General features: G+C 51.6%; 1 protein-coding gene across 1 annotated transcript in view; it reads right to left on the bottom strand.

The window, feature by feature from the left end:
• Positions 1-8,795: 8,795 nt before the first annotated feature.
• Positions 8,796-26,383, bottom strand: part of LOC133356808 (signal transducer and activator of transcription 5B-like) — a 49,180-nt gene continuing 31,592 nt past the window's right edge. Inside the window, 16 exon segments of the mRNA XM_061574507.1 lie at positions 8,796-9,785; positions 10,444-10,554; positions 11,447-11,510; positions 12,377-12,532; positions 12,900-13,042; positions 15,361-15,455; positions 15,738-15,944; positions 16,944-17,036; positions 17,658-17,780; positions 18,299-18,386; positions 19,479-19,658; positions 20,036-20,169; positions 20,171-20,192; positions 22,170-22,321; positions 23,108-23,253; positions 25,005-25,176. Of these exon segments, the coding sequence (XP_061430491.1) occupies positions 9,668-9,785; positions 10,444-10,554; positions 11,447-11,510; positions 12,377-12,532; positions 12,900-13,042; positions 15,361-15,455; positions 15,738-15,944; positions 16,944-17,036; positions 17,658-17,780; positions 18,299-18,386; positions 19,479-19,658; positions 20,036-20,169; positions 20,171-20,192; positions 22,170-22,321; positions 23,108-23,253; positions 25,005-25,176 (2,004 nt within the window). The 3' untranslated portion in view covers positions 8,796-9,667.

The raw sequence follows: 26,383 nt of genomic DNA, 5'->3' as shown, positions 1-26,383 counted from the left end.
TTCCGACTGCCTGAAGATTCGAGAGGTCGGATCGCAAAGTTCGAGTTGTCCCCGAGTCGCCTGAAATGTTACAGTGAACCCATCCACGCTAAGTTTAGATGCAAGGTGCACCCATTTGAGGTTCCACGGCGGTTTCGCAGAGTGCACCCAAGTATCACGGACAATTCACGTCCTCCAGCCCCATTGGCATGGTGCTCGCAGTTCGGGCCGAAACTGTCTTGGATGCACTTTGCAAAAAGGGCTTCATGCGGTCAACTCAACAACACAACCATCACCCACCGTGATTCGGTTCAAACAAAAGGAGACAATCAAAGAGAGCCCCCCCCCCCCCTCTACACTTTGTTAATTCCAGCAAACACAAAAACCCAAATCGAAATAATCGGTAGTCGAGGCCGAGATTCGGCCACGTGCGAACAACAAGAGACGTGAATTCCGAACGGAGAAGGGGGGAAAAACAAAAATCACAAGCGAGAAATCGCAGTACCCGCCCACCTGTGTCAGCCGCGAAGGTCAATCAAGATTAATGAGCGAACCCAGCCTAGCGAAGGCACCGTTCTGCTGGGGGGGTCATTAACGAGCTTAGCGCACCCACGACACCAGCTACTTTGCTCGGGGGAGAGGGGGGGGGATTAGGGGGGTTCACACACGCCCCTCGGCATCAGCAGCACTCAGCTAATAATCACGATAATTATTAATCAATTAATATAATCGCAGGCTAATTCACTTGACTGGGCGATAGGCGATCTGGATCGCCGGCCCAGCAACGCATGAAGCGGTTAGTATAATAGTACTGTCTAGTCGATATGCGCTCTAAGCCTTATCTACACACGTGCTGTTGATTGTTCAGTCGCGCGATAACGTCAACAGTAACGCGTCTATTACTGTGATTTTGGCATGGAAACACGTCGTCATTCGCTGCATTACTACATTCATGTGCCTATGAAGTTATGGCTTATCTCAGTATGTTTTATTTTTTATATATATAGGGACTACTAAACCTAACGAGAAAACGCGAACGTCCCAACAAAAACAAGATTAAAACGACGACGACGACGACATCTCCGTGAACAACCAAGGCGTAGACGCGCGTTGAAGCGAAACACTCTTAAATAAATGAGCGTCAGGTTTCTCTCTCTTTGTTTTACGAATGACCCCCCCCCCCAAAGTGTAGCCAAAAAACCCCAAGCGATGCACAATCACATAAGAGGGAGAAGTTCATAGTAAACGAGACACAACCAGTGACCCACAAATGTGTTGTAACGTAGACCGTCACACACACGCGAAGCGCGGCCATTTATTCAGTAGAAATGTGAGGGTAGAATGGCTCAGGACAGTACAAAATTAACAATCCGTTGGCTGCAAGTTACACCTAGAGATCCTACTCTACTAGAGGCCACAGTTTTGGTGAGATACATTATACACTGGCCAGAGAAATATTCATTTTTATTTATTCAGAAGGGAAAATAGAAATTAAAACTTAAGGGGGGGAGGAGGGTACCGCATCGGATACCGTCACCCCGCTTCTCCCCTTTCCAGGGCCGAGGGAGACATACGGGGGGTTTCATTTCTCACGGAATATTTTCCGGGACCCCCCCACCCACCCACCCCCACGAACTCCACCCCACCCACAGACCCTAATATATATTTTTTCCAGAGTTCAGTCCCGGACAGCTCCAGCTGAAATTAAGCCCTGATGATAGAACCCACAATCACCATGGATGAGTTGGCAGTCGAGTTTAAAAACTAGGAGTTTCACGTAAAACTGTGTGTGCAAGGTTCAGTTAAAATGACGGATCTCTGTTCAGCTCTCCATTCCGAAACAGAAAAAAGCGACTCAAGGTCACGTGGTTTTTCTCTTTGTATCGGTTCACTTCGTGACAGTCAAACTTGTTTGAACGTTTTTTTTGTTTTGCTGAAATCAAACATTACTTATTTAAACGCCCTCCAACTTCTGTGAACTTTTTCGAAGTCGGCCAATCTCTACTCTCCTCGTGACCCGCCAGCTACCCAACATCGCTCCCGTCCACTGCGTCCCGTGTAGTGAGGGTGGACATCAAAAATAGAAAAATCTGTTCCGACATGAAGTGTCCCAATCATGACGCATGCTAAAACAGAACGGAACGATTAGTCGTCTTTTTTTTGGCGATAAAACGTGAAGTACTGCTGCGGCGTTAGAATGCCCTTCAAATGAGGTTAAATATAAAAATATTTAACTACAACTACATGCTCCCCTGCGGCTCTCCGCGGTACTATGTGTGACCTCTGAGAGCGCTCCTCAATCACTGAAGCAGGATTGGCTCGTAGGTGGCGGGGGTGTGGAGGTGGTGGTGGAAGGGGCACGACACAGCCCCCCCCCCCCGCCCGCCTCCACGTTCCCCATAAAAGTCGTGCGGACGGGACGGCAGATTTTCCCTCTACATTCCTAAACACGAGCTCCGCTGCGAGTCTCCTCGCAAGCACAGTATATGCCCCACCGCCACGTCCAAATCGAATCATGGCCTTTGTCCTCTCACTTCTCTCAACAACAACAACACCAACAACACCAACAACAAAACAACAACCTGACTGCAACTCTTGAGCAGGTCCCAACCAAAAGCCTTGCTGCTGGTGCCACACACACACACAACGGCGACTTGCGGACGCGAGATGGCGCCACGAACGGGCACTGCGCCACTCAAAGTTGTCGACGCTCGACAATTGCTTGAAATCGATGCTCCCCTGTGGCGAGCATCGTGGGTGATAAAAGCTACACCTGTAATGCATCGCCACATAGAACAAATGTTTATAGTCTCTCGACTAACTTCTTGAGTCTTCCTCAACGTATGGGAAGTCTCGTCTGCCTGATGAGGGCCCCACAAGTGATGAAACCGGTTTTTTAGCGCACCAACACATGATGCTGGTGAACCACGCGCATGGGAGGCTGAACAATACCGTGCAGGCTTCCTCGCTTGATGTCGGCCAACTTATTTCGACGCAAAATTCGCGATGCAGTTACGCGGCCCGACGTGGGGACGGGACAGCGTGCGCGCTGGGTGCGTTGCTACTCGATAGGCAGCTGTCTCGCGCGCGGCATTGTGTGGGTTGGGGGGGGACTTTGCGACCTTTCCAAATCGAGATTTCTCGCTTTTTTTTTTTGGAACGCATCTACCGCATGAAGCGAGGGAAATTTGCGTCGCAACTTTTACGTGGAAACACCAAAGCGGACGGCGATTTTTTTTGTTTGTAATCGAGTGCGGGACTTTATGGTTGTCGGCTATGTTTCCATTGAATCCTCTCGGCACAATTCCCGTTCTGCGCATCTACAATTAGACAAGGCGATAATGTGGTCGCTTCGCGTGCACATTTCCCCGTGAGGACTAGATTAATGGTGCAAAAAGCCCGATTCAACATTCGGTAGCAAATAAACTAAATTTACTCCAGAAATATGCCAATGTTTCACGAATTCCATAACGCACATATTGTAACAATGTCCCACTGTTTGGTATGAAGGACAGACGACGCAAGGGGTTCATCATCTGGGCATACATCGACAAAGCTCTTGACTGAGAAAAACGTAAAGCGGCTTTTTTGTGTGAAAGTATGAATCGGCCTCCAGGGGCGCGTACCCTCTTCCGGAAAGAGAAGTCTTGGTCACGTCCACAGGTGTAAACGCGCAGTCCGGAATGCGCAGAGATCAAACAAACAGGATGAAGAGATAACGTCTGCGGTGAGAAAAAAAAACGAATTCCGAAAGCAATCTTCTACACGTCGTTTTACCGATACGCTTTACGTCTTCTGGAAGATCTTTGTGATTCGCCATGCGTTTCATCGAGCCACACAAGCGAGGTTGGGGGGGGGGGTGCAAGAGAGATATGGGGGGGGGGGATGGCTGCCCACGGGATCGTGAGCTTCCTGCTAGTTTCCGAAATAGCAGACGGGGAAAACGCACGCGCAACGCACGCGCGACGCACGCGCGACTCACGCGCATTAAGACGTGAGACCACTGCACTTTTGTCCAAATGCGTTGACGGGCTAAACACTCGCAATGGAAACATAGCCGATGTCCGTTCGGCGTCCGTGAGCACCGTGGATGTGAGTTCGATCCCTCGCTCCCATCATTCACAAACGCGTTTCCACACCCCCACTGGGCCCCTCCCCCTGGGAGGGCCGCGGTGCTGGAGTTCGCGTCTCGCTCCTCCAACGGCTGACTCGGGGCGCCGTGAGCACCAGCACGGGAAAAAACGAACAAAGAAACGAGGGGCGGAACAACCCTATCCTGAACTCAAAAGTCAACCAGCCGACATCATCCTCAACACACTCGGGGTCCAAACGCACTACCCCCGAATCCACGAGTGAACTAGCGTCAGTCTCGCTTGCGCCTTCACATTGGACAGCTGACACTGGGCAGCAGTGTGGCCATTATCCCAGACCTGGTGCAGATACGGGCAGCGTACATTATTAACACTACACATCGTTTGTTGTCCTTCCCCCGCACCTCCCGCTTAGCACGGTTGTCTACGTACGGCGCGAAATAAGTTTAACATACATACGGACACAGCCGCTAGCGCTAGGAACTACCCCCCCCCCAACCCGAACAACATCCCGACATCTAATCGTACTAGCCACCTACATCACGAGCCAACAAGACTCAATAGCCGCACGCGGCGCTAGCGCTAACCCCCACACGCCGACGAACCTCTCGGCCCCCTGACCCCTGATCAACGAGTGAAAGAGCCCTTAGCACCACTCCTGACCCCATTCGTCAACAAACTCAACTTTACACCTGACCCTATCCAAAGCAGTCGCTAATACCGTCTCGAACCACGAACTTTATCCCCTGCACCCTCTTTCCCTTCCCGTTCATTTTTTCCCTTTTGTTGCTTACGGCCGAATCCGAGCCGGCGTAAAATCTGCCGCCCGGACCTCCGACCTCCGCCCAAAACTGAAGGACGTCAATGAAAAGAAAAAACACCGTGCGTGACCCGGGTTGTTTTGAAACGATGTGCGACGTTTAAAAAAATAAAGGCCGGTAGGTAGGAACCGACGAACGTGAAGTCCTTAAGAGCTTGTTTTGTGTTTATCTGAGCTGCCCGAGCGTTCCCTGATACTTGAAGGTATTGAAATACTGTAGTGAGTGACACGGCCACTGCTGGTGACACCAGCACCATGCCGGCCGAGCGGCCCAAAGGCACGCACGGACCGGTAGGCCCGGCACAGGCTCAACAAAGCTTGTACCAGCGCTGCGAGTCACCAGGCGCCGATATGAACAAGTATAGCCGGTAAAAACCCCAGTGTGTGGCCCAGTGTGTGGCCCAGTGTGGGCCAATGTAGGCCACAGTAGGCCAGTGTGGGCCAGTGCAGCGCCGCAGGCACGAGTGGCGGAGCTTACGCGGCGCGGCGGCCCGAGCGGGGACGGACCGAGTGATTCAACGAGTCGACTGCAGGGCGGCGGATGAGCCGGCCGCAGCCTCTGTTCTAACTGTAAAAAATTGCTTTAAAAAAACCTAAGAAAAGAGTCCCTCCTGCCTCCCCCCACCACAGCGGTAACATTCACCTGGCACCGAAGCCGGCGGGGTTACGGGCCCTGCGTGCCGCGCGAGGGAGGGCCCCCACAGTCGCAGGGTCCCCGTCCACCCTCCCTCTCCCCCCACATCGTGGCGACGAGGGAGATGATGCCGCCACCCGCAAGCATAGGTCCAGGTGGTCGGCGTCGAGGTCACTTTTAAGGCGTAATCGGATGAGTACAAAAATTCATTTTGAGGTTGGGTGCATGTATACAGCAGGGGCTGCTTACACTCGAATGTAGTGGCTGTTCGGAAGCCAGCTAACCGGTCAGCATGAGTTTTTTTTTTCGATGTGTGTAAGAGCTTGCATATGTCTGCTGAGGAGTCCTGTTTGCGTGGACAGCCTCAGGCAAAGACACTTGGTAGGTACGCTGGCTAGCTCAGGATAAGTAGATGCCTGTTGAGTGGTTTTGTAAGCAGGGATTGTTTTTTCATTTGGGCCCAGCCACACCCGTGCCTAAAGGAACCCGGTCGCTCTTTGCTACGGCCCCCCATTCACATTTCTAGTAGGGAAACCCGGTCGCCCGACAATCTCCTAATCTTTTGAACCTCGTCCCCTATTCCCCAAATTATGCTCAGTCGAAGTGCCCTGTACCGTCTATAATCCCCAGCCTAGTCAATAATCCCCAGGCCCAGTGTAGTCTATAATCCCCAGCCCCAGTGTAGTCTATAAGCCCCAGCCCCAGTGTAGTCTATAATACCCAGCCCAAGTGTAGTCTATAATCCCCAGCCCCTGTGCAGTCTATAATCCCCAGCCCCAGTATAGTCTATAATACCCAGCCCAAGTGTAGTCTATAATCCCCAGCCCCTGTGCAGTCTATAATCCCCAGCCCAAATGTAGTCTATAATCCCCAGCCCCAGTGTAGTCTATAATACCCAGCCCAAGTGTAGTCTATAATCCCCAGCCCCTGTGCAGTCTATAATCCCCAGCCCAAGTGTAGTCTATAAGCCCCAGCCCCAGTGTAGTCTATAATCCCCAGCCCCAGTGTAGTCTATAATCCCCAGCCCCAGTGTAGTCTATAATACCCAGCCCAAGTGTAGTCTATAAGCCCCAGCCTCTGTGTAGTCTATAATCCACAGCCCCAGTGTAGTCTATAAGCCCCAGCCCCTGTGTAGTCTATAATCCCCAGCCCCAGTGTAGTCTATAATCTCCAACCCCAGTGTAGTCTATAATCCCCAGCCCCAGTGTAGTTTATAATCCCCAGCCTCTGTGTAGTCTATAATCCCCAGCCCCAGTGCAGTCTATAATCCCCATCCCCTGTGTAGTCTATAAGCCCCAGCCCCTGTGTAGTCTATAAGCCCCAGCCTCTGTGTAGTCTATAATCCCCAGCCCCTGTGTAGTCTATAAGCCCCAGCCCATGTGTAGTCTATAATCCCCAGCCCCAGTGCAGTCTATAATCCCCAGCCCATGTGTAGTCTATAAGCTCCAGCCCCAGTGTAGTCTATAACCCCCAGCCCCAGTGTAGTCTATAATCCCCAGCCCCAGTGCAGTCTATAATCCCCAGCCCCAGTGTAGTCTATAAGCCCCAGCCCCTGTGTAGTCTATAAGCCCCAGCCTCTGTGTAGTCTATAATCCCCAGCCCCTGTGTAGTCTATAATTCCCAGCCCCTGTGTAGTCTATAAGCCCCAGCCCCTGTGTAGTCTATAATCCCCAGCCCCAGTGTAGTCTATAAGCCCCAGCCCCAGTGTAGTCTATAACCCCCAGCCACAGTGTAGTCTATAATCCCCAGTCCCTGTGTAGTCTATAATCCCCAGCCCCAGTGTAGTCTATAATCCCCAGCCCCAGTGTAGTCTATAATCCCCAGCCCCAGTGTAGTCTATAATCCCCAGCCCCTGTGTAGTCTATAATCCCCAGCCCCTGTGTAGTCTATAAGCCCCAGCCCCAGTGTAGTCTATAAGCCCCAGCCCCAGTGTAGTCTATAAGCCCCAGCCCCAGTGTAGTCTATAAGCCCCAGCCCCAGTGTAGTCTATAATCCCCAGCCCCTGTGCAGTCTATAATCCCCAGCCCCAGTGTAGTCTATAAGCCCCAGCCCCAGTGTAGTCTATAACCCCCAGCCCCAGTGTAGTCTATAATTCCCAGCCCCAGTGCAGTCTATAACCCCCAGCCCCAGTGTAGTCTATAAGCCCCAGCCCCTGTGTAGTCTATAAGCCCCAGCCTCTGTGTAGTCTATAATCCCCAGCCCCTGTGTAGTCTATAATCCCCAGCCCCTGTGTAGTCTATAAGCCCCAGCCCCTGTGTAGTCTATAATCCCCAGCCCCAGTGTAGTCTATAAGCCCCAGCCCCAGTGTAGTCTATAACCCCCAGCCCCAGTGTAGTCTATAATCCCCAGTCCCTGTGTAGTCTATAATACCCAGCCCCAGTGTAGTCTATAAGCCCCAGCCCCTGTGTAGTCTATAAGCCCCAGCCCCAGTGTAGTCTATAATACCCAGCCCCAGTGTAGTCTATAAGCCCCAGCCCCAGTGTAGTCTATAATCCCCAGCCTCTGTGCAGTCTATAATCCCCAGCCCCAGTGTAGTCTATAATCCCCAGCCCCAGTGTAGTCTATAATCACCAGCCCCAGTGTAGTCTATAATTCCCGGCCCCAGTGTAGTCTATAAGCCCCAGCCCCTGCGTAGTCTATAATCCCCAGCCCCTGTGTAGTCTATAATCCCCAGCCCCAGTGTAGTCGATAATCCCCAGCCCCAGTGTAGTCTATAAGCCCCAGCCCCTGTGTAGTCTATAAGCCCCAGCCTCTGTGTAGTCTATAATCCCCAGCCCCTGTGTAGTCTATAATCCCCAGCCCCTGTGTAGTCTATAAGCCCCAGCCCCTGTGTAGTCTATAATCCCCAGCCCCAGTGTAGTCTATAAGCCCCAGCCCCAGTGTAGTCTATAACCCCCAGCCCCAGTGTAGTCTATAATCCCCAGTCCCTGTGTAGTCTATAATCCCCAGCCCCAGTGTAGTCTATAATGCCCAGCCCCTGTGTAGTCTATAAGCCCCAGCCCCAGTGTAGTCTATAATACCCAGCCCCAGTGTAGTCTATAATCCCCAGCCCCAGTGTAGTCTATAATCCCCAGCCCCTGTGTAGTCTATAATCCCCAGCCCCTGTGTAGTCTATAAGCCCCAGCCCCAGTGTAGTCTATAATCCCCAGCCCCAGTGTAGTCTATAATCCCCAGCCCCTGTGCAGTCTATAATCCCCAGCCCCAGTGTAGTCTATAATCCCCAGCCCCAGTGTAGTCTATAATCCCCAGCCCCTGTGTAGTCTATAATCACCAGCCCCAGTGTAGTCTATAATTCCCGGCCCCTGTGTAGTCTATAATCCCCAGCCCCAGTGTAGTCGATAATCCCCAGCCCCAGTGTAGTCTATAAGCCCCAGCCCCAGTGTAGTCTATAAGCCCCAGCCCCTGTATAATCTATGTATCACTCCCAGCCTAAGCACCCAAAGCGGTAAGGGTGGAACGATCACCCCCCCCCCCTCCGACCCTGGTGATTTGACAAATTGTCTAGGTTCAGGGTCCGGATTCGCTTCAAGAACGGACCACAATTTTTCGTAACATTGCGCTGAATGTTGGCGGCGTTGGTGGCTGCAGAGGGAGTGATGTGAACCCATTATGCCCGATGCACTCGAATCAGAAAAAAAGTCGATTCTTTCGCACGCGATTTGATGTGCGTGTCGTGAGCTTAAAAATCTAAATTTTATCGGATGCAGCGACGAGTCGTTCCACCCCTACGAAGCGGTAACCCCCTAACCCTGTGCAGCTCATCCCCTCCCTCCTCAGGCTAAGGCCATCTCTCAAACCCTGCTCAATCCACCTGTTAAACCATTGCTTGGGTTAAGGTGCGTACATTTACAAATCTGCAGGTGTGCAAGTGTGGTCAGCTCGCGGGCATATGCGTGGGTGTGCGAGTGAGCGTGCAAGTCTGCGAGGGTTTGAGTGCGAGTGAGCGAGCGTGCACTGGAGTGAATGAGTGCGTAATTGAGCGTGCGTGTGAGTGAATGAGTGCGTAATTGAGCGTGCGTGTGAGAATGCGTACGAGCGCCGTTTGCATGCAAGTATGCGTGCATGAGAGCGAGTGGTTTAGCGTACGTTTGAGCGAGCGAGTGAGCGAGTGAGTAAGTAAGCGAGCGAGCGGTGTGTGCCTGGCTATCCCTGGCTCGGCCACTGTGAAAGAACGGGCCGGTTCAGCAGCTCCTCCATGTGACGCGCCACATCCATCGAGTCCAAGTCGAAGTCCGTGTCGGGCTCCAACATCATCTCCCCACTGCACGTGTAACACGCGCACACGTGCATACACATACACACACACACATGCGTGCACACGCATTCACAAACAAGCATACACATACATGGACGCACACAAACGCACACAAATATCTTAGACAACAATCTTTGACCGTGAAAGACATCTAATAGAAATAATACGTTGTCATCAATTCCTGCATTGGGGATTTTGGAATGTTTCATAATACAACTTCTAAGGGGTGAAGTGGCGACACAGTGGTGAGCACACTGCAATATGAACCCAGCGACCAACATCAATGGCGAGCGATACATTCACTGGTCCTGGACCTTTTGCGCCATTCACCAGCTTGGTGAAGTGTCAAGTAACCCTAATGATTGACAGGATGTGGGGGGGGGTGGCCTTCATCCAGCAGTGCAGTGACAAAGGGCTGCACATATAATTTACGAGAATGCTCTCATATCCTTTCACCGACGTTGACCTGAACCAAGAGGCAACTCTTCGAAACAACAGATTTTTTACAATGTTGCGTTGGCAGCGGTTCACAAACAACAAAACAGTCAACAACACCGCCCACTAAAAAAGCACTCCTCCCAGTAGTAGATATCGGCTCTCGTGTTGTACTTCCGAGTCCGAGACTTCGCGAGCCGACGCTTCAGTCAGCGGTGCCCACACTTGCCTGGGCGCGTAGGTGGCGAAGGTGGCCTGTGTGCTCACAGGCGACATGGAGGAGTGGTCCAGCGTGTAGGGCGTGTTGGGCGCCGAGCTATCCGAGTACGCCGTGGCAAAACTGCGCCATAACAAAAACAACGCACAGCCGCTAACCTCAGCTCTCCGCGACGCACACTCGGGGACTCGCTTTCTCCATGTCGTCGGTTCGTGCGTTCAACCCGCACACCTGCATACTCCTCCCGATTTTTATTTTACTTCCAGCCCACCACGGAAGTGGATATCACACAGCTACCTCTGAGATCCCTTCGAGTGACATGTGGTACGTGCACTTATCACTCGCTCTGCATATGAGAGTAAGATTTGTCGCTTGACAAGTCAAGCCAGCATAGCAGAACAAAACCACATTGAACGTGATGGATTTTATTGTGCAGTCAATGGTGACCGGGCTGAGACCATGGACTCGCTAGACCTTGAGGACGCGGTTTAATCACAGGCGGCTGCCTGGATTCAAACCAAGGACCTCAATGGTGCTGGCTCAGCGATTAAAGCTCTGATCCAACTGATCACTCCACCCCCCTGTGACCTCCTCAGTTTTTGGTAGAATTCCCATTTTCCGGCAGGGTCCAGAAATATTTTCCGGATTGCTGGTTAAGACTCCAGTACGTGGCATGTGACTATTAGCCGCAGCCACAGCGAAGGAAATACTGGATGTGGTGTACCGGGTGCGGAAGTATATCTGGGTCGCCTGCAGAGCGGATCAGTCGGCACACGTGACTTAGTAGCCACAGCCATAGCGAGAGGCACGATGGACGTGGCGTTGCCGCGTGCGGCAATGTTTTTCCGAGTCATTGACGCAGACAGTTAAGCGCTGACGAACAACATTTGTTTGTCAGTGGCTGTAGCGAACCGCGCTGTGTGTGCGTGCATGCTTGTGTACGCGTGTGCGTGCTTGTGTACGCGCGTGCGTGCTTGTGAGAGCGGTGCTTGCCAACAAAGCCGAGGACACTTACTCGGGCACCACCTGCTTTATCTCCGGCTTCACGTAGCCGTCGTCGTTCACCTCACGCCCGTTGGCTGTCGGGAGTAAAAACAGGCACATTGAACGTTCATTTGACGAAATTCTAGCAAACGTATTCTTAGGTTTTTTCGGTAAAGTCACGTAGGTAAAACATCAAAATTAATAAAAATAAAATAAAACAAAAATCACGACGTTTCGGAGGCCTCCGAAATGTCGTGATTTTGTTTTATTTTATTTTTATAAATTTTGATGTTTTACCTACGTGACTTTACCGAAAAAACCTAAGAATATGAATCCTTGCAGTCACGAAAGCTTCAAATCTAGAATTCTAGCAAACGCTCTCCCTCTCGCCAGGTGGGTGGGCAAGTGCTGCTCCCAACCGGCGACTGGACGTCGCGTGTAAGCGTCTCGTAAGTATCTCTGTGATATCATGTTCCCTTCGGCTGCACAACCCCACGAAGGTCTGTACAGCTCTGCCGCTACGACGATAATCACAATACACCGGTATGTAAGTCCATATATTGAACTTCAAACGTGAGACCCTTTTAAACTCCTGCCGGTCCACGGGCCAGTTTCTGAGCATTCAGTGCTGCTCAGGAGGTCCAAACCATGCAAGGTGCTGTCTGTGCTGTCTGTCCTCTTCCTGACTGGTTGCCACTCACTTCAACCAATTCGGGTTGGGCTTGTTAGAACCAATGTACGTATCTATGTTGAATTTCTTTAGTGCCGTAAGTAGCCAACCGCGCTGATCGGAGGTGCGGGGGGAAGTACAACACAAATGCGTAGTGTTAATGTACGCTGCACGTATATCTGCATCAGATCTGGGCTAATGTTCCACACTGCTGCCCAGTGTCAGGGCACCACGTCGAGCGGGCGACGCCGAATGCACCGTGCGGGATGGGGGGGTGGGGGCGGTACGTACGCATCAGCGGCGTGTAGTACTTGGAGAAGGCGTCGTCCTTGAGCCGGTCCGGGTACAGGAACTGAAGGTGGCTGAGATCGCTGATGCGATCGGCCAGCGAGCGGATGCTGAAGTCCTTCGCGGTGTACGGCATGAGGTTCCACACGAGCCGCTCGCCTGCACCAAGCACGCGCAAGGACAGTGAACCCGCACGGAGCCTACGCAGGCGTCGTTAGCGTGCACACAACGAAGGCCAGAATGGCGCGAGACGGGGATGGTAGGCACCGGGTATTCGTAACAAAACGGATTTGACCCACGGGGGGAAGGACCGGTTCAGATATTCACCAACGATGTTGGAAACGAGGGCAGGAATCGAATTCGGGTGGCCGGGTTTGTTCTGCAAAGCAAGCCGTAACGCTCGGTGACAAATTGTTGCTTTAAAAATAACCCGGGGATGCGGCAAGAGGTTACGAATCACTGGTAGCCGACCGCTTTATAGAGTGACGTGGTTGGCAAGGGCGTGCGTGCAACCGTCAATATGCACCCCGGTTGGTGGGGTTGTCGGCGACCCATGCGATGGTGATGCCACCGATCTCGGAGTCGCTGTAGCGCAGCAAGAAGGTCCCATTGGGCTTAGACAGGAGCATGTCCGACGCCTGCTGCTTGTTGGCGAACCCCAGGATAGCCCTGCGCACGGAGGGGGAAGGTGGCGGCGGCGACAATTAAACGTCGTCTCTGTACCAGACTCGGAGACGCATTGGGCTCAGATATAATGTCTTGGACGAGCACAAAATAAATTCTGCTCCAGAATCATCAGGAAAAAGTGTGCCGCTGCAGGAGGCGACACAACTCGCCGTCACTTTTGTGCTTTTGCTGCCAACACTGCCGTAAGTTGACGCCACTTTAGCTTAAACGACTGAAATGCAAACATGATGAATACTGTTTCACTGATGACACTTTACAGTCAATAGTGTGTCAATGGCTTGCGTAAGATTTCTAATCTGTGTGCTAATTTTACTATCTCAAACTGTTATCCAGGAACATTGGTATACACACAGACTTTGGACTGATTTTAAAACTTTCTAGGTATCATCAGTAGAGTCAGGCTTGTACTGGTAGGAACGAAGTGGACCAGACACCAATAGATTATATCGTCCGTCCGTTTGTCCGTCCGTCCGTGTAGCAACATCGCCCCCTACTGCAAACACTTGGCATGACCCTACAAAAACTTTAGACTCAGTGACGCTATCCTGGCTAAACAAGTGTAACATTCCCTTATAATTCCCTCAGATAGCTTTAGATTAAAACATTTAAATTAATGAGGCTTTCCTGGCTAAACACGTGTAACATTCCCTTATAATTCCCTGAGATAGCTTTTAATTAAAACTTTGAAATAAAAAAAAAACTCACAGCGCCCTAAGGCCTACAGCTAGGCCTAAAGCCTAGAACTAGGCCTGAAACTCTCCCTTCAGATCGTACCCACGCGTGTGTGAAAGGGAGTTAATGTTTAACAATGTTACATTCCCTCATGTTTTTAAATAGAAACATTTACATTTAAAGCTTTTACATAAATAATTAAAACATTTATATTAGCAATTAACTCACGGCGGCCTAAGGCCTACAGCTAGGCCTAAAGCCTAGACCTAGGCCTCAAACTCTCCCTTCGTATCGTACCCCCGCGTGTGTGAAAGGGAGTTCATGTTTAACAATGTTACATTCCCTTATGTTTTTAAATAGCAACATTTACATGTAAAGCTTTTACATAAATAATTAAAACATTTATATTAACAATTAACTCACGGCAGCCTAAGGCCTACAGCTAGGCCTAAAGCCTAGACCTAGGCCTCAAACTCTCCCTTCGTATCGTACCCCCGCGTGTGTGAAAGGGAGTTAATGTTTAACAATGTTACATTCCCTGATGTTTTTTAATAGAAACATTTACATTTAAAGCTTTTACATTAAGAACAACTCCCTACCCTCCGATCGTCGGCGGCTCTCCAGCCGGGCCAGGCCTGGGAATCTCTCCCCCGCTTGGGGTGTACTGGGCGGGGCTACAGCGGCAGGGGGCGGGGCTACGCGGGGCTGGGCGGGGCAACGGCAGCAGGGGGCGTGGGCACGAGGTGGAGGGCGGGGCTACGCGGGGTTGGGGCGGGGTTACGGCGGTAAGGAGCGGGGCAATGAGCTGGGGGCGGGGACACCGAGATGGGGCGGGGCCATGGGTGGCCGGGGCAGGGTTACGCGGGTGGAGGGCGGGGCCACGGGGCATCCACTTATTGGCGGCCACTTTTTGCCATTTCATTTTATTATAGCCATTCCATTGTTCGGTCCTACCAGCCCACCCCGCAGGGTCCTGTTTAAACAAATAATGATGTGCTGCTAGATGTTATTGCAAGCTTACTCCACCTTCACAATTGGCCTGTCACTGCAAAATATAATATTGTAAAACATGATACATTGGACTCGACTCTTTCAGGCTCTCACGAGGGCAATTTCATGGAAATCATTACTGCCAAAAAGAGTAGTTGTCAAAATCTGGACAAGTCTGATCACTGTGGGCAACTGGGCATGGCAGTTTTCAATCAGAACATAGAAAGAATGCCACATGACTACCCGATGGCGTGTGCTCTTGTAGACCAATCACTGCTCATCAAGCACACTTTTCAACACAATCCGTGTTCGTTTGGCAGGCAGAACGATAAAGTAACTCTATGCCACTGCTGTATGGAGTTGCTCGTAGTTAAATGCATTGCGGGCAACAATTGCCCAAATATTTCTCGAGAATACCGTGCCCTCGACCGTAGTATGTACGTACGCATCTCGAACTGTGCTAATGGAAGGTGCGGGGGAAGGACAACAAAACGTTCAACCATGTGGTTGAACGAGTTTCAAATTAACGGCCCGTTTTCCGATACAGCAGTGTACACAGCGACCATGGTGGTGTACACAAGGTTTATTTAGCCCCCCGACCACCAAAGAATATTTCTTTCTCTGCCTCGGCCACTAACCCGTCGTTCCAGTGCTGCTTGAGGTGCTTCTTGGTGAGCTCCATGACCCCGTCGAACCACTGCCAAAACGTGAAGTTTCGGCCCTGCAGGCTTTCCTGGTGTCAGAAGGCGCACGCGCACAGCACAAGCGGGTCTTCAGCACGCGATGTACGGCAAAGCGATCCATTCGATTGCAATACGAGTTCAGCCTAAAGGCCACTTTAAAGACTTTTTCTCCCGCGAACAAAGTTTGAACATCAAGTCGGACAGCCTGGTAGACACAAAAACCTACATACGTATCTATTTCCCATAGACACGTCGCTTCGACGCATCGCTGATATTGGTACGGGACTCGTTTCCATCCTAGCCCTGACACGGCTCAGCCTGGGGTACCCTACCCTGTTGAACTGCGCCCAGGAGATGGTGAGGTTGCAGTAGTCGTCGGCGTGGGTGGACGTGCTGTTGAAAGCCTTCTGCGCCAAAAACACGATGTTCTCCTCCGAGAGGCCCCTCTGGCTCTCCACGCTGGCCTTCAGCTTCATGTTGAGGGCATCCACCAGCTGGGGCCATGCCACCTTGTCCGGCACCTGGAACGGCACGCGGCCCTGCCGGCGTGCCGGAGGGGTAGGGGAAGGGGTCCAAACGAACGTGCGTATGCGTGGGTCAGTTGCGATGCTATACACAAGGGCGAGTAGCGATCTTGCTTATTGAACTTCCTTCGGCAAGCCTTCCCCGCTGATAATATGTACACTCCAGATCTTTAGCCTTCTCCGAGTTACTCTAATTAGACCTAATGTCCTCCTTTCTTCTAAAACAGGGGTGAGGAACCCAAGGCCCGTGGGCCATACCGGGTCTGCGACTTTGATCCATGCAGTAGGGGGCAGCACCTGCCCACCAACCCCGCTACACAGCAATGATCATGGCACCGCAGTCACAGTGACAATTTTCATTCTGAGAGCTGGAATTTAGCCAAATTAAGTGCAGAAGGCAATTTCACGTGGCCTTATTTTAGTACATTCATTGCTGACCAGGCTAAAATCACCGACTCAATAGACTTTGGAACCTGATTTAATCACAGGCAGCTGCCTGGATTTGTACCAAGGATCGGAGGCCGTGCCAACTCAGCGCTCTGACCTCTAAGCCACCCCCAGCCACCTCTGTTGCGCATGTTTTGTACGTCACCGCAGTGATGTTACTAGAGGGTGCCTGATACTCGATGATTTTCTCTTACCGTAAACACAGCCTCCTGCTTATGTTTGACAGCCCAGAACACACAGCCTCGTTAAATGGCAAAGCTCCAATTCACATTCGGCATTGCGTTCTGTCTCAGGTTATCTAATTGCAGGTGACATGAGCCAGCGATTAATTAATTAGATTATAGGGAGAGAAGAGGCAGCACTTAATGCTCCAGTGGGTTCCGCTGGTCCATCGCCAAACCACGGAGGCTGCGTGGATTTCTTGGCTGGGAATCCAAAGGCAGGCGGCGTTCACCACCTGCCAGAATTGGAGCCGTGGCAAGCAAGTGCAAGCCTATATCCGTGCATATAAGAGATCAGAGGCTCGTGGTGGCGTTGGTGGCCGTGAGCGGCATGTGCGTTGCGCACCGGTTCGGCAAAGGCGTTGTCCCACAGGACGGTGGCGGTGGCGTTGTTGTCCTGGCTCCCGTGAACGATGACCACTACGGGCAGGGACAGCGTCTACACGCAGCACACACGCAGCACACATGCAGCACACATGCAGCACACAGGCAGCACACGAGCAACACGGGTGACTCCTGGGTTTGGCCAGCCCATCCATGCAGCGGGTTTGGAGGTCGACAGTCAACACGTGCCAGCAGTTCCTCTTGGCACAAGCTCTCGCAATGTTTAAATTATATCGTTTCATTATTTTACAAATTTAGAAATCGCTAAAACAGACCACAAAGAGGTTTCAAAGTGCTGTACGGCATAAAAAACAGCTTTAATTAAAGGTCATGAAAACACAGTTTGGAAATTACACTGCCCCCTAATATAAAAAAACCCAGATTTCTCCAAAATTAGTAAAGATATCTTACGAAATAAAAATCTATTGAATTTAATTCTACAAGGCGAGTATCTCAGAGGTCAGTGCTGAGCTGGGTCCACTACTTGTCACCCTATCCATCCCCACAATGTCCACCTTTGTCTTCATATTACCCTCCCGTGGGTCGATTTTTCCAAGATGGAGGAGGTACAGCATTGGGACTCCCAGCGAGTGTTACAGGCCTGCAACATGCATGTGGCGGCGCGTGCATGCCGAAACCGGTAGCTCGGGGTGTGTGTGTGTGTGCGCGTCCTTACCCGGACTTGAAACACAAGCTCATTGCCCCCGATGCTGAAGTGCGACTGGAAGAGGATGGTGAACTTCTCCTCTGTGACCGACTCCGCCCCACGCCGGTCTGAGCGTTTGATCTTCTTGAGAGACTGGACAAAGACAAGAACACAGAGATCCCCTGTGTAGCCTGCACAGGCCGTTGGGGCGAGTGCTGTCAGCGGAGCACCCATGAAGGTCGGCACGGCGCACGAGGGGGTAAATGTGTGGCCGGCGCAATGGCTGACCACCTTTATCTCCCCCGTTCTGTTTACACACTGCACCAGGTACTCATTTAAGGCTGAGTCAACCGAGGAGAAGCCAATGAGTAATTGAAATCATCACCACGGGTGTTAGCCATGGCCAGGAATCAAGCTCGGACTGCCGTATTTGCAGTGCAATGCGCAAAATCACTACGCTCGCGCTCCCCACTAAAACACGCACACACAAACACACACGCGCCGGCGTGCCTGCATCAGGATTAAACCACAGAGTGTTTGACTCGCCCTCCTAGCTCCGCATCTGCCCTCTCTGACAAGGGGGTGCCCCCCCCGCTACCTGCGAGGTTGCGCGGCCAAAGCCAGAATGCCGCGTGCAACCGACGCATCCAAGCTCTTGCCGGGGCGCTCACCATGTTCCTGAAGTTGGCGGTGAGAGTCCCTGTGGCCTGCTGGAACTCCATGACGCTGCAGTTGTTGAGGATGTCTCCACTGCTCTCACTGTACGAGCGGACAAGGAGACCATTGGTAGGAGTTTAGAGCAAAAGTGTTTTGCAAATGTAAAGAATAATGAAGAAGTCCTGCGGACGCCGACGTATACACAAATGACTTTAGGAAGCGCATTGTTGTATTGCGTTCAAGCGCGACTAACTTCCTCGTCCCATTAAAATAACGTCGTTGTTTCATGAACCGCATTTGTTCCCAGAAACGGTGAAGTCTCGGCACCAAAGTGTGAGTCTACCAGTGCTGTGCTTTGTCAGTTTTGTTGTATAGGTGCGAGGGCCTGCACATTGCTACAAGCCGATTTGGATCGGCTGCAGTCCTCCTTACACATGCGATGGCAAAGATGCCTGTCATTTGACGGTTCGACTTTGTCAGAAATGTCACCATTGCATCTGCGACCATTTTCCTAGCGATCGAGAGCTTAGTTTGAGGGAGACAGCTGTCACTGTGTGGACACGTCGCTCTGTCTTGATGGGCAAGCTCCTGCAACAAATTGCGCACTTCAGTTGGCGGTCGACGTTCGAAGTGGACTGCAATCCTCAAAGGAATGGCGCCACCCTCGTGGTCACCACCCACCCCCTACCCGTGATCCGTGGATCAAACAAATCACGTGAGACGCCAGTGTATGGCAGCAAGAGCAGCTTTTGCAAATACTGTCGCAAGAGGTTACACGTTTGTCCTTTGCCGATTATGCGTGATGGAGCAATTTCGTGTGACACAGATCAAGGAATCGCGTTTAACCTAAACTGAGAACCACAACATGGTCTATCAAGATGCAAGATCTCAGATCAAGACATGCAAAGCCGTGACTCAACCGCATCCGGTTCTGCCGCTCACCAACAACAAAACGGACAACACGCCCTCCTGGCTCGTGGTTGTCAAAGGCTGTGATGCAATGGAATTAGCACGGGGCTGGCCCTCTGTCGAATTTCCTTTTTCGTCGCCCGGCGCTTGGACCCCCCCCCCGCTCCAGCCACCGATGATTACCGACACAGTCGCACCCCCTGCGTACACTCGATAACTACCCCGTTGCTCTGGCTCCCGCCGACGTCACGTCGGGCCCCGGCGGTGGCGGCAGGAGCCACTCACTTGCGCGTGTTCTCGTTCTTGAGCAGGGCTTTGGCCTGCTGCTCGCTGATGATGGTGGCCACCACCTGCGGCGGGTTCATGTGCACGTTCAGCTTTCCGCCCACCAGCAGCCGCACCGTCGCAGCAAACTTGGTCTGCGTCTTGAGCACTTGCGGCGGCTGCTTCTCGATAATGAACGTGCTGCGTGGGGTGTGGGGTGATGGCGGACGGGGATTACAGGTGCAAACATCTCAGTCATGTGTCTACTTCGAAAACCGACGAACTGGCATGAGCACGTTAACGAGAGGAAAAAGGCAAGCGAGAGCATCGCGTTAGCGCGCTAAAGGTGAGCATTTTCCGCGTGAACATTGGACGACGGTAAGGTACGCGTTAATGTGTTGTCACCCAATAGGCGTTTCAGGGTGAGGAAAACTTTCCTTACCCCTCGGCCTAACCCATAGATTCTCACGCACACGGTTCGATGCGCGCATTGCGATTGTTCAAGATCATTAATTTCTAAATCCTCGACGACTCGTTGAGATGCGCGGCGGCAGCAGCAGCGTTTGCTCGGCGGGTACCTGGTGACGAGCGCGGAGAGCAGGGCGGTGATGGTGGAGTTGAGCTCGGTGAGGATTTCCTGGCACTGCCCCATGATGGGCAGCTGCTGCAGGTGCAGCTCCACGCGCTTGATCTGCTGCCGGTTCTGCCACACGAATCTCCGCCAGCTTCTCGCACCTGGCACAGCCACGCAGGGACGGGGTCCCGTGTGAACGCTACGGCCGCAAAAGGCGAGCGTACACGTGTTTCCACTTGTATGTGGAAACACGTGTACACGCAGCATGGACACAGACACAAGCGTGCACATGTACACATGCAAAGTCAAGATTCCCCCCATATAGGCATGCAGGCTGTTGCGGCAAGTGCTGCTGGGGAGCGCCTATCAAGATCGTAATGGTGCACGATGGAGCGATGTGGTTATTACCATGGCTGGCCACCTTTGTACCTCCAGTGTTGATATTTACAGCGTGCACCAGGTACTAATTTAGGCTGAGTTGATCGAGGGGAGGCCCAGGACTGGTTCAGATAATTTGTCACTGGTGTTGGCCGTGAGTGCGAATCAAACTCAGGTCGCCAGGTCTGTAGCGCAGCGCGCTAACTGCTACACTACCACTCCCCATACATACACGGGGACAGATACACATGAACACACAGGCCTACACAGACACACAATGGTACACACAGGCACATATAAACGTAAACAAATGTACTCAAGAAGACAGACACACGCATGTGAATGGACATGGACACAAGCACGCCCCGTGTACACATACAGACATGGACAAGTTCACATTGATACATGTGGACTTACAGAGTGACACACTTACAGAGACACGCCACTGATGCTGGGCATGACCGGGAATAAAAATCAGGTCACCGGGTTCGGAGCAGGATTACGCAAACACATGGGAGCGCATGGCAGCACACAAACACATCAGCATGCACACTTGCACACAAAGACAAAGATCCCCCGTATAGATTTAACAGACTATTGGAGCAAGTGCTGTTAGCGAGCACCTATGAAGGCCAGCACGGCACACGAGAGGGTGGGTAGCCAGCACCACGTCCGGCTGCCATTGACTCCCTCTTGGCGATGTTTACACACCGCACCAGGTACTCATTTGAGGCCGAGTAGACCCAGGGGAGGCCCAGGACCGGTTGAGATAATCGTCACCAGTGTTGGTGGGTCGTGATCGGGAATTGAACTCGGGTCATAGGGTTCGCAGCGCAGCACGCTAACAGCTACACCACCGCTCCCAAACATACACACATATATATACAAACGAGCAGATGCGCACACGTGCACGCAACCCCCAGAGTACTTGTGGTGTCAGTGAGTTTGCTCAGAATAATCCAAAGGAGGAAGAGCTTGAGTTGACTTAAGTTTATTGGGGAGCTTACACGATAAATATGGCTTACGTTTAAATGAGGGTTCATTTTCAAAACCAGCTTTAACGTAAAGCGCAGGTTACATTTAAATGTGGATTACATCCTTAATAGGTGGCTCGAATTAAAAAAGCATCTTAACATGAATATTTGATGACATCAACAGATGTGAATGTAGATGTGCGTGTGTATGTAAATGTGCGTGTGTATGTAGATGTGTGTGTGTATGTAGATGTGTGTGTATGCAGAAGTGTGTGTGTGTGTAGATGTGCGTGTGCATGTAGATGTGTGTGTGTATGCAGAAGTGTGTGTGTATGTAGATGTGCGTGTGCATGTGTGCGCTATTTTGGTATTTGTGCGAAATGTTAACGTTGTAGTTCTAGTGCTGCACTCTCAACTGGACGACCTGAGATTCTCCGCCACAGCTAACATCAGTCGCAAATGTGTGAACTGGTTCGGTGTGTACATAACATCCGCACTGGGGAAACAAAGGTGGCCAGCATGGCGTTGTCCACACCACCCCCTCTTGCGCCATTCCGGCACTTACTAATAGACTCTGAAAGGCTACAGAGGGGGTCTTTGTCCGTTTAATGCAAGATGCAAGTGTACACAGCGTAACAGGTGCAGGAGTGTGAGCTTCACGGGTGAGGAACATGTGAGTACGTGCAGGAGTGCACAGGTGTGTGACCACAAGCAGCGGCGTGTGGGTGAGTGGGCATGCGTGCGTGCGTGCGTTCGGAGAGGAGGTAGGGTACGGGTTCTGCCCACCAGCCCTGCAGGCAGTCGAGCCCCCCCTCGGAGGGCCCCCCGTTGCCGGCCAGCTGCTGTCGGCGCTTCCACTGGATGAGCTCGTCGTCCAGGATGGTGGTCTGCAGCTTGGTGAGCAGCTGGAACGTCTTCTTGTGCTTCTCCGCCAGCGCCTGCAGGAGGATCGCGCGCCCATTCCGCGGCAAGCGAGCGGAGGGGATGCACGCGGTGAGGATTAACACGGCGTGGCGCAGAGGGCGGGTCTCACGTGAAGGTCCGCTGTGTAGCAGTTAGGCGTCTGATGAATTGGCACGATTCGGAGTCATGTACTGCGCATCTCATTTGTATTGTTTGTTCTTATGTAGTCCCTGTTGTTGGTACCATCACATTCTTATGTCTGTACCATGCACTTTGTTTCGTCTCATTTGCACTGTCTTTTCTTTTGTCTTGTGCCTGATATACACTTTGAATGGTACGCCTCAAACTCCATTATTTCAAAATCATATCTATTACATGCCATCGGTTCAAGAAAACAAACGCACCACCAGAGACAAAATTTATCGATTCCTGAATCAAAGCAAGACCCCTCTGGGTGACAATTCACCGAACCACGGAAGGGAGGAGGGTGGCGTGGGACGAGGTTAATCCTCACGTGCCTATTATCAACGACGCAATTAATAAACCGTCCAAAATCACCAACACTCATTCTCCACGGCGGCAGCCAAAACCTCTGCCGTGGACCCAGCTCATTTGGCGACGGTGGGTTGCTTTTCCGCCACGCGGGGAGAGGTCACCTTGCCGTTCACCCCACAAGTGTCGGCGAGGGCAGATTAACGAGACCCACGGCTATGTCAGTACCTTGGGGACATTTTACACCTGCCACCAATGCTCAAGCCTGCCTTAAAGCACAATGTCGTAAACAACAAACGTGCGTGCGTGTGACCCAGTGGCACTCCCACCAGGCGCAACTTCTGCAGCTGCTGAGCTTCTTGCTGCAGGATGCTGTCCATGTTGACGCGGCGCTGCTGCAGGCTCTGCTGCATGCTCTGCACCGAGCTCTGGTCCTGGGGTGGGCGCGCCGGCTGGGACAGTTGGTGCAGCTGCCCTGCTCCGCACCACACACACGTACACGCAGCCGGGGTTAGCCCCCTGCCCACAGCTTACCTCCGTGGTCCAAGGAAAACGGACTGATACCGCTGGTCAGAGGTCGCAAACGGGTTTTGATTCCTTACCCGTACCCATACCCGGCCGCACCAGGGTCGCAAACGGGTACCCGTACCCGGCCGTACCTGTACCGTACCCGGCTGGGTACGGGTAGGGTACGGGTATCGGGTACCTGATTGCGACATCTGGGATGAAGCCATGTTCCAGGCGCGGGTGGGTTGATTCTAGGAACTTGAATTGTGAGAAGAAACAAGACGTTGGGAAATGAGTGACAAACAGTTGCTCACCAGTGACTCACGGTCTACCCGTACCCGTACCAGGCCGCACCAGGATCGCAAACGGGTACCCGTACCCGGCTGGGTACGGGTAGCCGGGTATCGGGTAGGGTACGGGTATCGGGTACCCGGTTGCGACCTCTGCCGCTGGTGCTCAAGTGTCCCTGTGCACCTGGCCTGGCGCGGGCGCCGTGGTGACGTAACCATCGCTTAGTGGCGAACGGCGGGTGTTGTATTATTATTGTTACTAGCTTGTTTGCCCGTCCTAGGACGGAAGCAGTTATATTTACGAAAAATTTGTCCAGAGTATAACTGTATCTTGTGTAAATTTAATGGCAGTGAATCTTGCACAAAAGTTCGTCATCAAACACTTCACTGCATTTCGATGTAGCACTGTATTAATGGCAGTGAATCTTGCACAAAACTACGTCATAAAACACCTCACTTCATGCCACTGTAGCACTGTATATAACTGACCTTCAATTTGTTCAAATTCACTGCTCTGATACTTTATTCTCTTCTGCTTTCGGTCGCTGGGGTTGAAATAAATTTTAATTCGATACAATATCTGGAAAATCACCGAGAAATGTCTATTTTATCATAATGTAGAAGCGTACTTACTTTTTGTCTCAAGAGCTGAAGAAATAAAAACACCAAATCCACTTTGTTGCCGCGTAGAATTATTTATCTTACTCACTTTCAATAAAGAAACGTCAAACTTAAAGCGAATATGCGAAAAAAAATGTCTTTCCGCTCGACCTTCTTCTGCCTGAGTGTAAAAATCCACCTGCTCATGAATATTAATGACGGGGGGGGGGGGGGGGGGGTTGCGGCATGTGGAGTGACGTCACGCACATTACACACACACAGACATTCTTGGCTCATTATAGTAGTAATTGTGAGTGTGCGTGTTTATCATAAGTGGTCACTAACAGCACTTGCCCCGTCAGCACAAAGTAGATTATCTGACGGAGCCTTTGTCTGTTTATATGTTCGTCAACAAAGTCATGGGACGGAGAGGTGGCGCGCATTGGAGTGGTGGCACAGTCATTGGTGCATTCACTACGAGCCCGATGATCTGAGTTCAATTCCCGGCCACGGCCAACATTAGCTGCAAGTGATATCTCTACTTTCCTGTCGCTCTCCAACCCCAACACGGTGAAGAATGATCAAACAACTTGTCCAACAGTGAATCGACAAAACATTGTTCGGAATTACTATCATCTGAATGGCAATCCCAAACAAGCCTGGGGTGACTTTGTCCGGACGGTCAAGCATCGGTTTCTTTCGCCAAATATCCACGGGTGAACTGACATGTGGGAAGAAACAGGATTTACCCGGAACAAAACTCATGCATTCCAGAGGGGTAACACTTAAAGAGGCCCGCACAGATAGACTCGACTATCCACGCACATACCTTGAATGCGCAGGCTCTCCTGGTAGTGGATGATGAAGTACTCCTGGCTCTGCTGCAGCATGCGCAGGTCGGTGTCCGTCTCGTTGGTCATGGCGCGGAGCTCCTCGAAGGTGGCCGTGATCTGTGCCTGCTTCTGGGACATGCTGTCCACGGGGCTCAGCGGCGTCCCCGGCTGAACATCACAAACACAGAGATCGCCCCCCACCCGTGAAGCCTTTAACACGCTGTTGGACCAAGTGCTGTTAGCAAGCAGCCAACAGGGCCGGCACGGCGCACGAGAAGGTGGTGTGGTGAAGCGTGACCTCTAAATAGCATAAATACAGTGCTCTTATTTTCACAATAAAAAAGGTAAACATCTCTTCATTGAAGGTGGAGAAAAATCTTTAAATAAGAATTATAGTCCTGATAATTGGTTGACATACTATGGCTCAGGTAAAAAGCGACATTATAATTATACTCACAATCATCCATATCCTCAAAGGGAAGCAAAAGGAAACCCCCTTGACTTTCTGAAACAAGTACGGTGCCTGAATGGTTTATATAAATAGTTAAAGAGGCGAGTACGTCTTCCGTCACCAACCGTAACGTGTTATGATTTTACAATAACATGCACATTGCAATGACTAAGAGAAAAGACTCGCTGCATATCTATTAAAGTTTGTTTGAAGGTAAACAGAATTAAAATAATGAAATTAATATCTGTCCTCTAATCCGCTGTTCTTTGAAGGCCTCTCCATGCAGCGTCGGTTACGGGAGGGTTGTTTGATCAAACTTGACCACACTGGTCAGTACGTGTCGGTGAAGGCGGGGGAGCACAGATGTTGTTGGAGCAAGTTCCAACCAATGGGGTTTCGCTCTACGCTGTCCTCTGCCCACAACTTAGCCCCGCAGAAGCAAGGCGGGCATGGGACGGTGATGGGGGGGAGGGCACTGTACTGGGCGCCAAATGCGCAAGTCACACCTCTGGCAGCAGCTGGGCTCGCAAGAGCATGTTATCAGCTCCAACGAGCGGATGATTATCGGCACGGAAATCGTTTAGAAAAAAAAAAGAAACCCGTAACGTGAGGCTTTGCAGATGTTTCACGAATGAAATCAAATTCCCAAGGCCACAAAGCGGAGCCTGTTTGCGAGCGCGTAACGCCGAGTGCGGAGCGTCCTGACACGGAGGAGCGGGCTCGATTACCGCAAATCCGCGGAGGCAATTAATGCGCAATCTCAAACGGTCTAATTATGTCGATTAATTGAACCGTTATAAAAAAAAACCACAAACGTGGCGCAGTGCCATGGTGGTGGCACGGCGCAGTGGGTTTACAAATCCGTCGACACCGGTTCGATTCCCGGCCACGGCTAACATCAGTGGGCAAGTGGTATCTGCGCTG

The sequence above is a fragment of the Lethenteron reissneri genome, chromosome 7 (genome assembly GCF_015708825.2).
Source record: "Lethenteron reissneri isolate LAM-NWPU_2019-01 chromosome 7, ASM1570882v1, whole genome shotgun sequence".
Taxonomy (NCBI): domain Eukaryota; kingdom Metazoa; phylum Chordata; class Hyperoartia; order Petromyzontiformes; family Petromyzontidae; genus Lethenteron; species Lethenteron reissneri.
The sequence above is the reverse complement of the archived record's forward strand: the minus strand, read 5'-3'. Positions and strand labels throughout refer to the sequence as shown.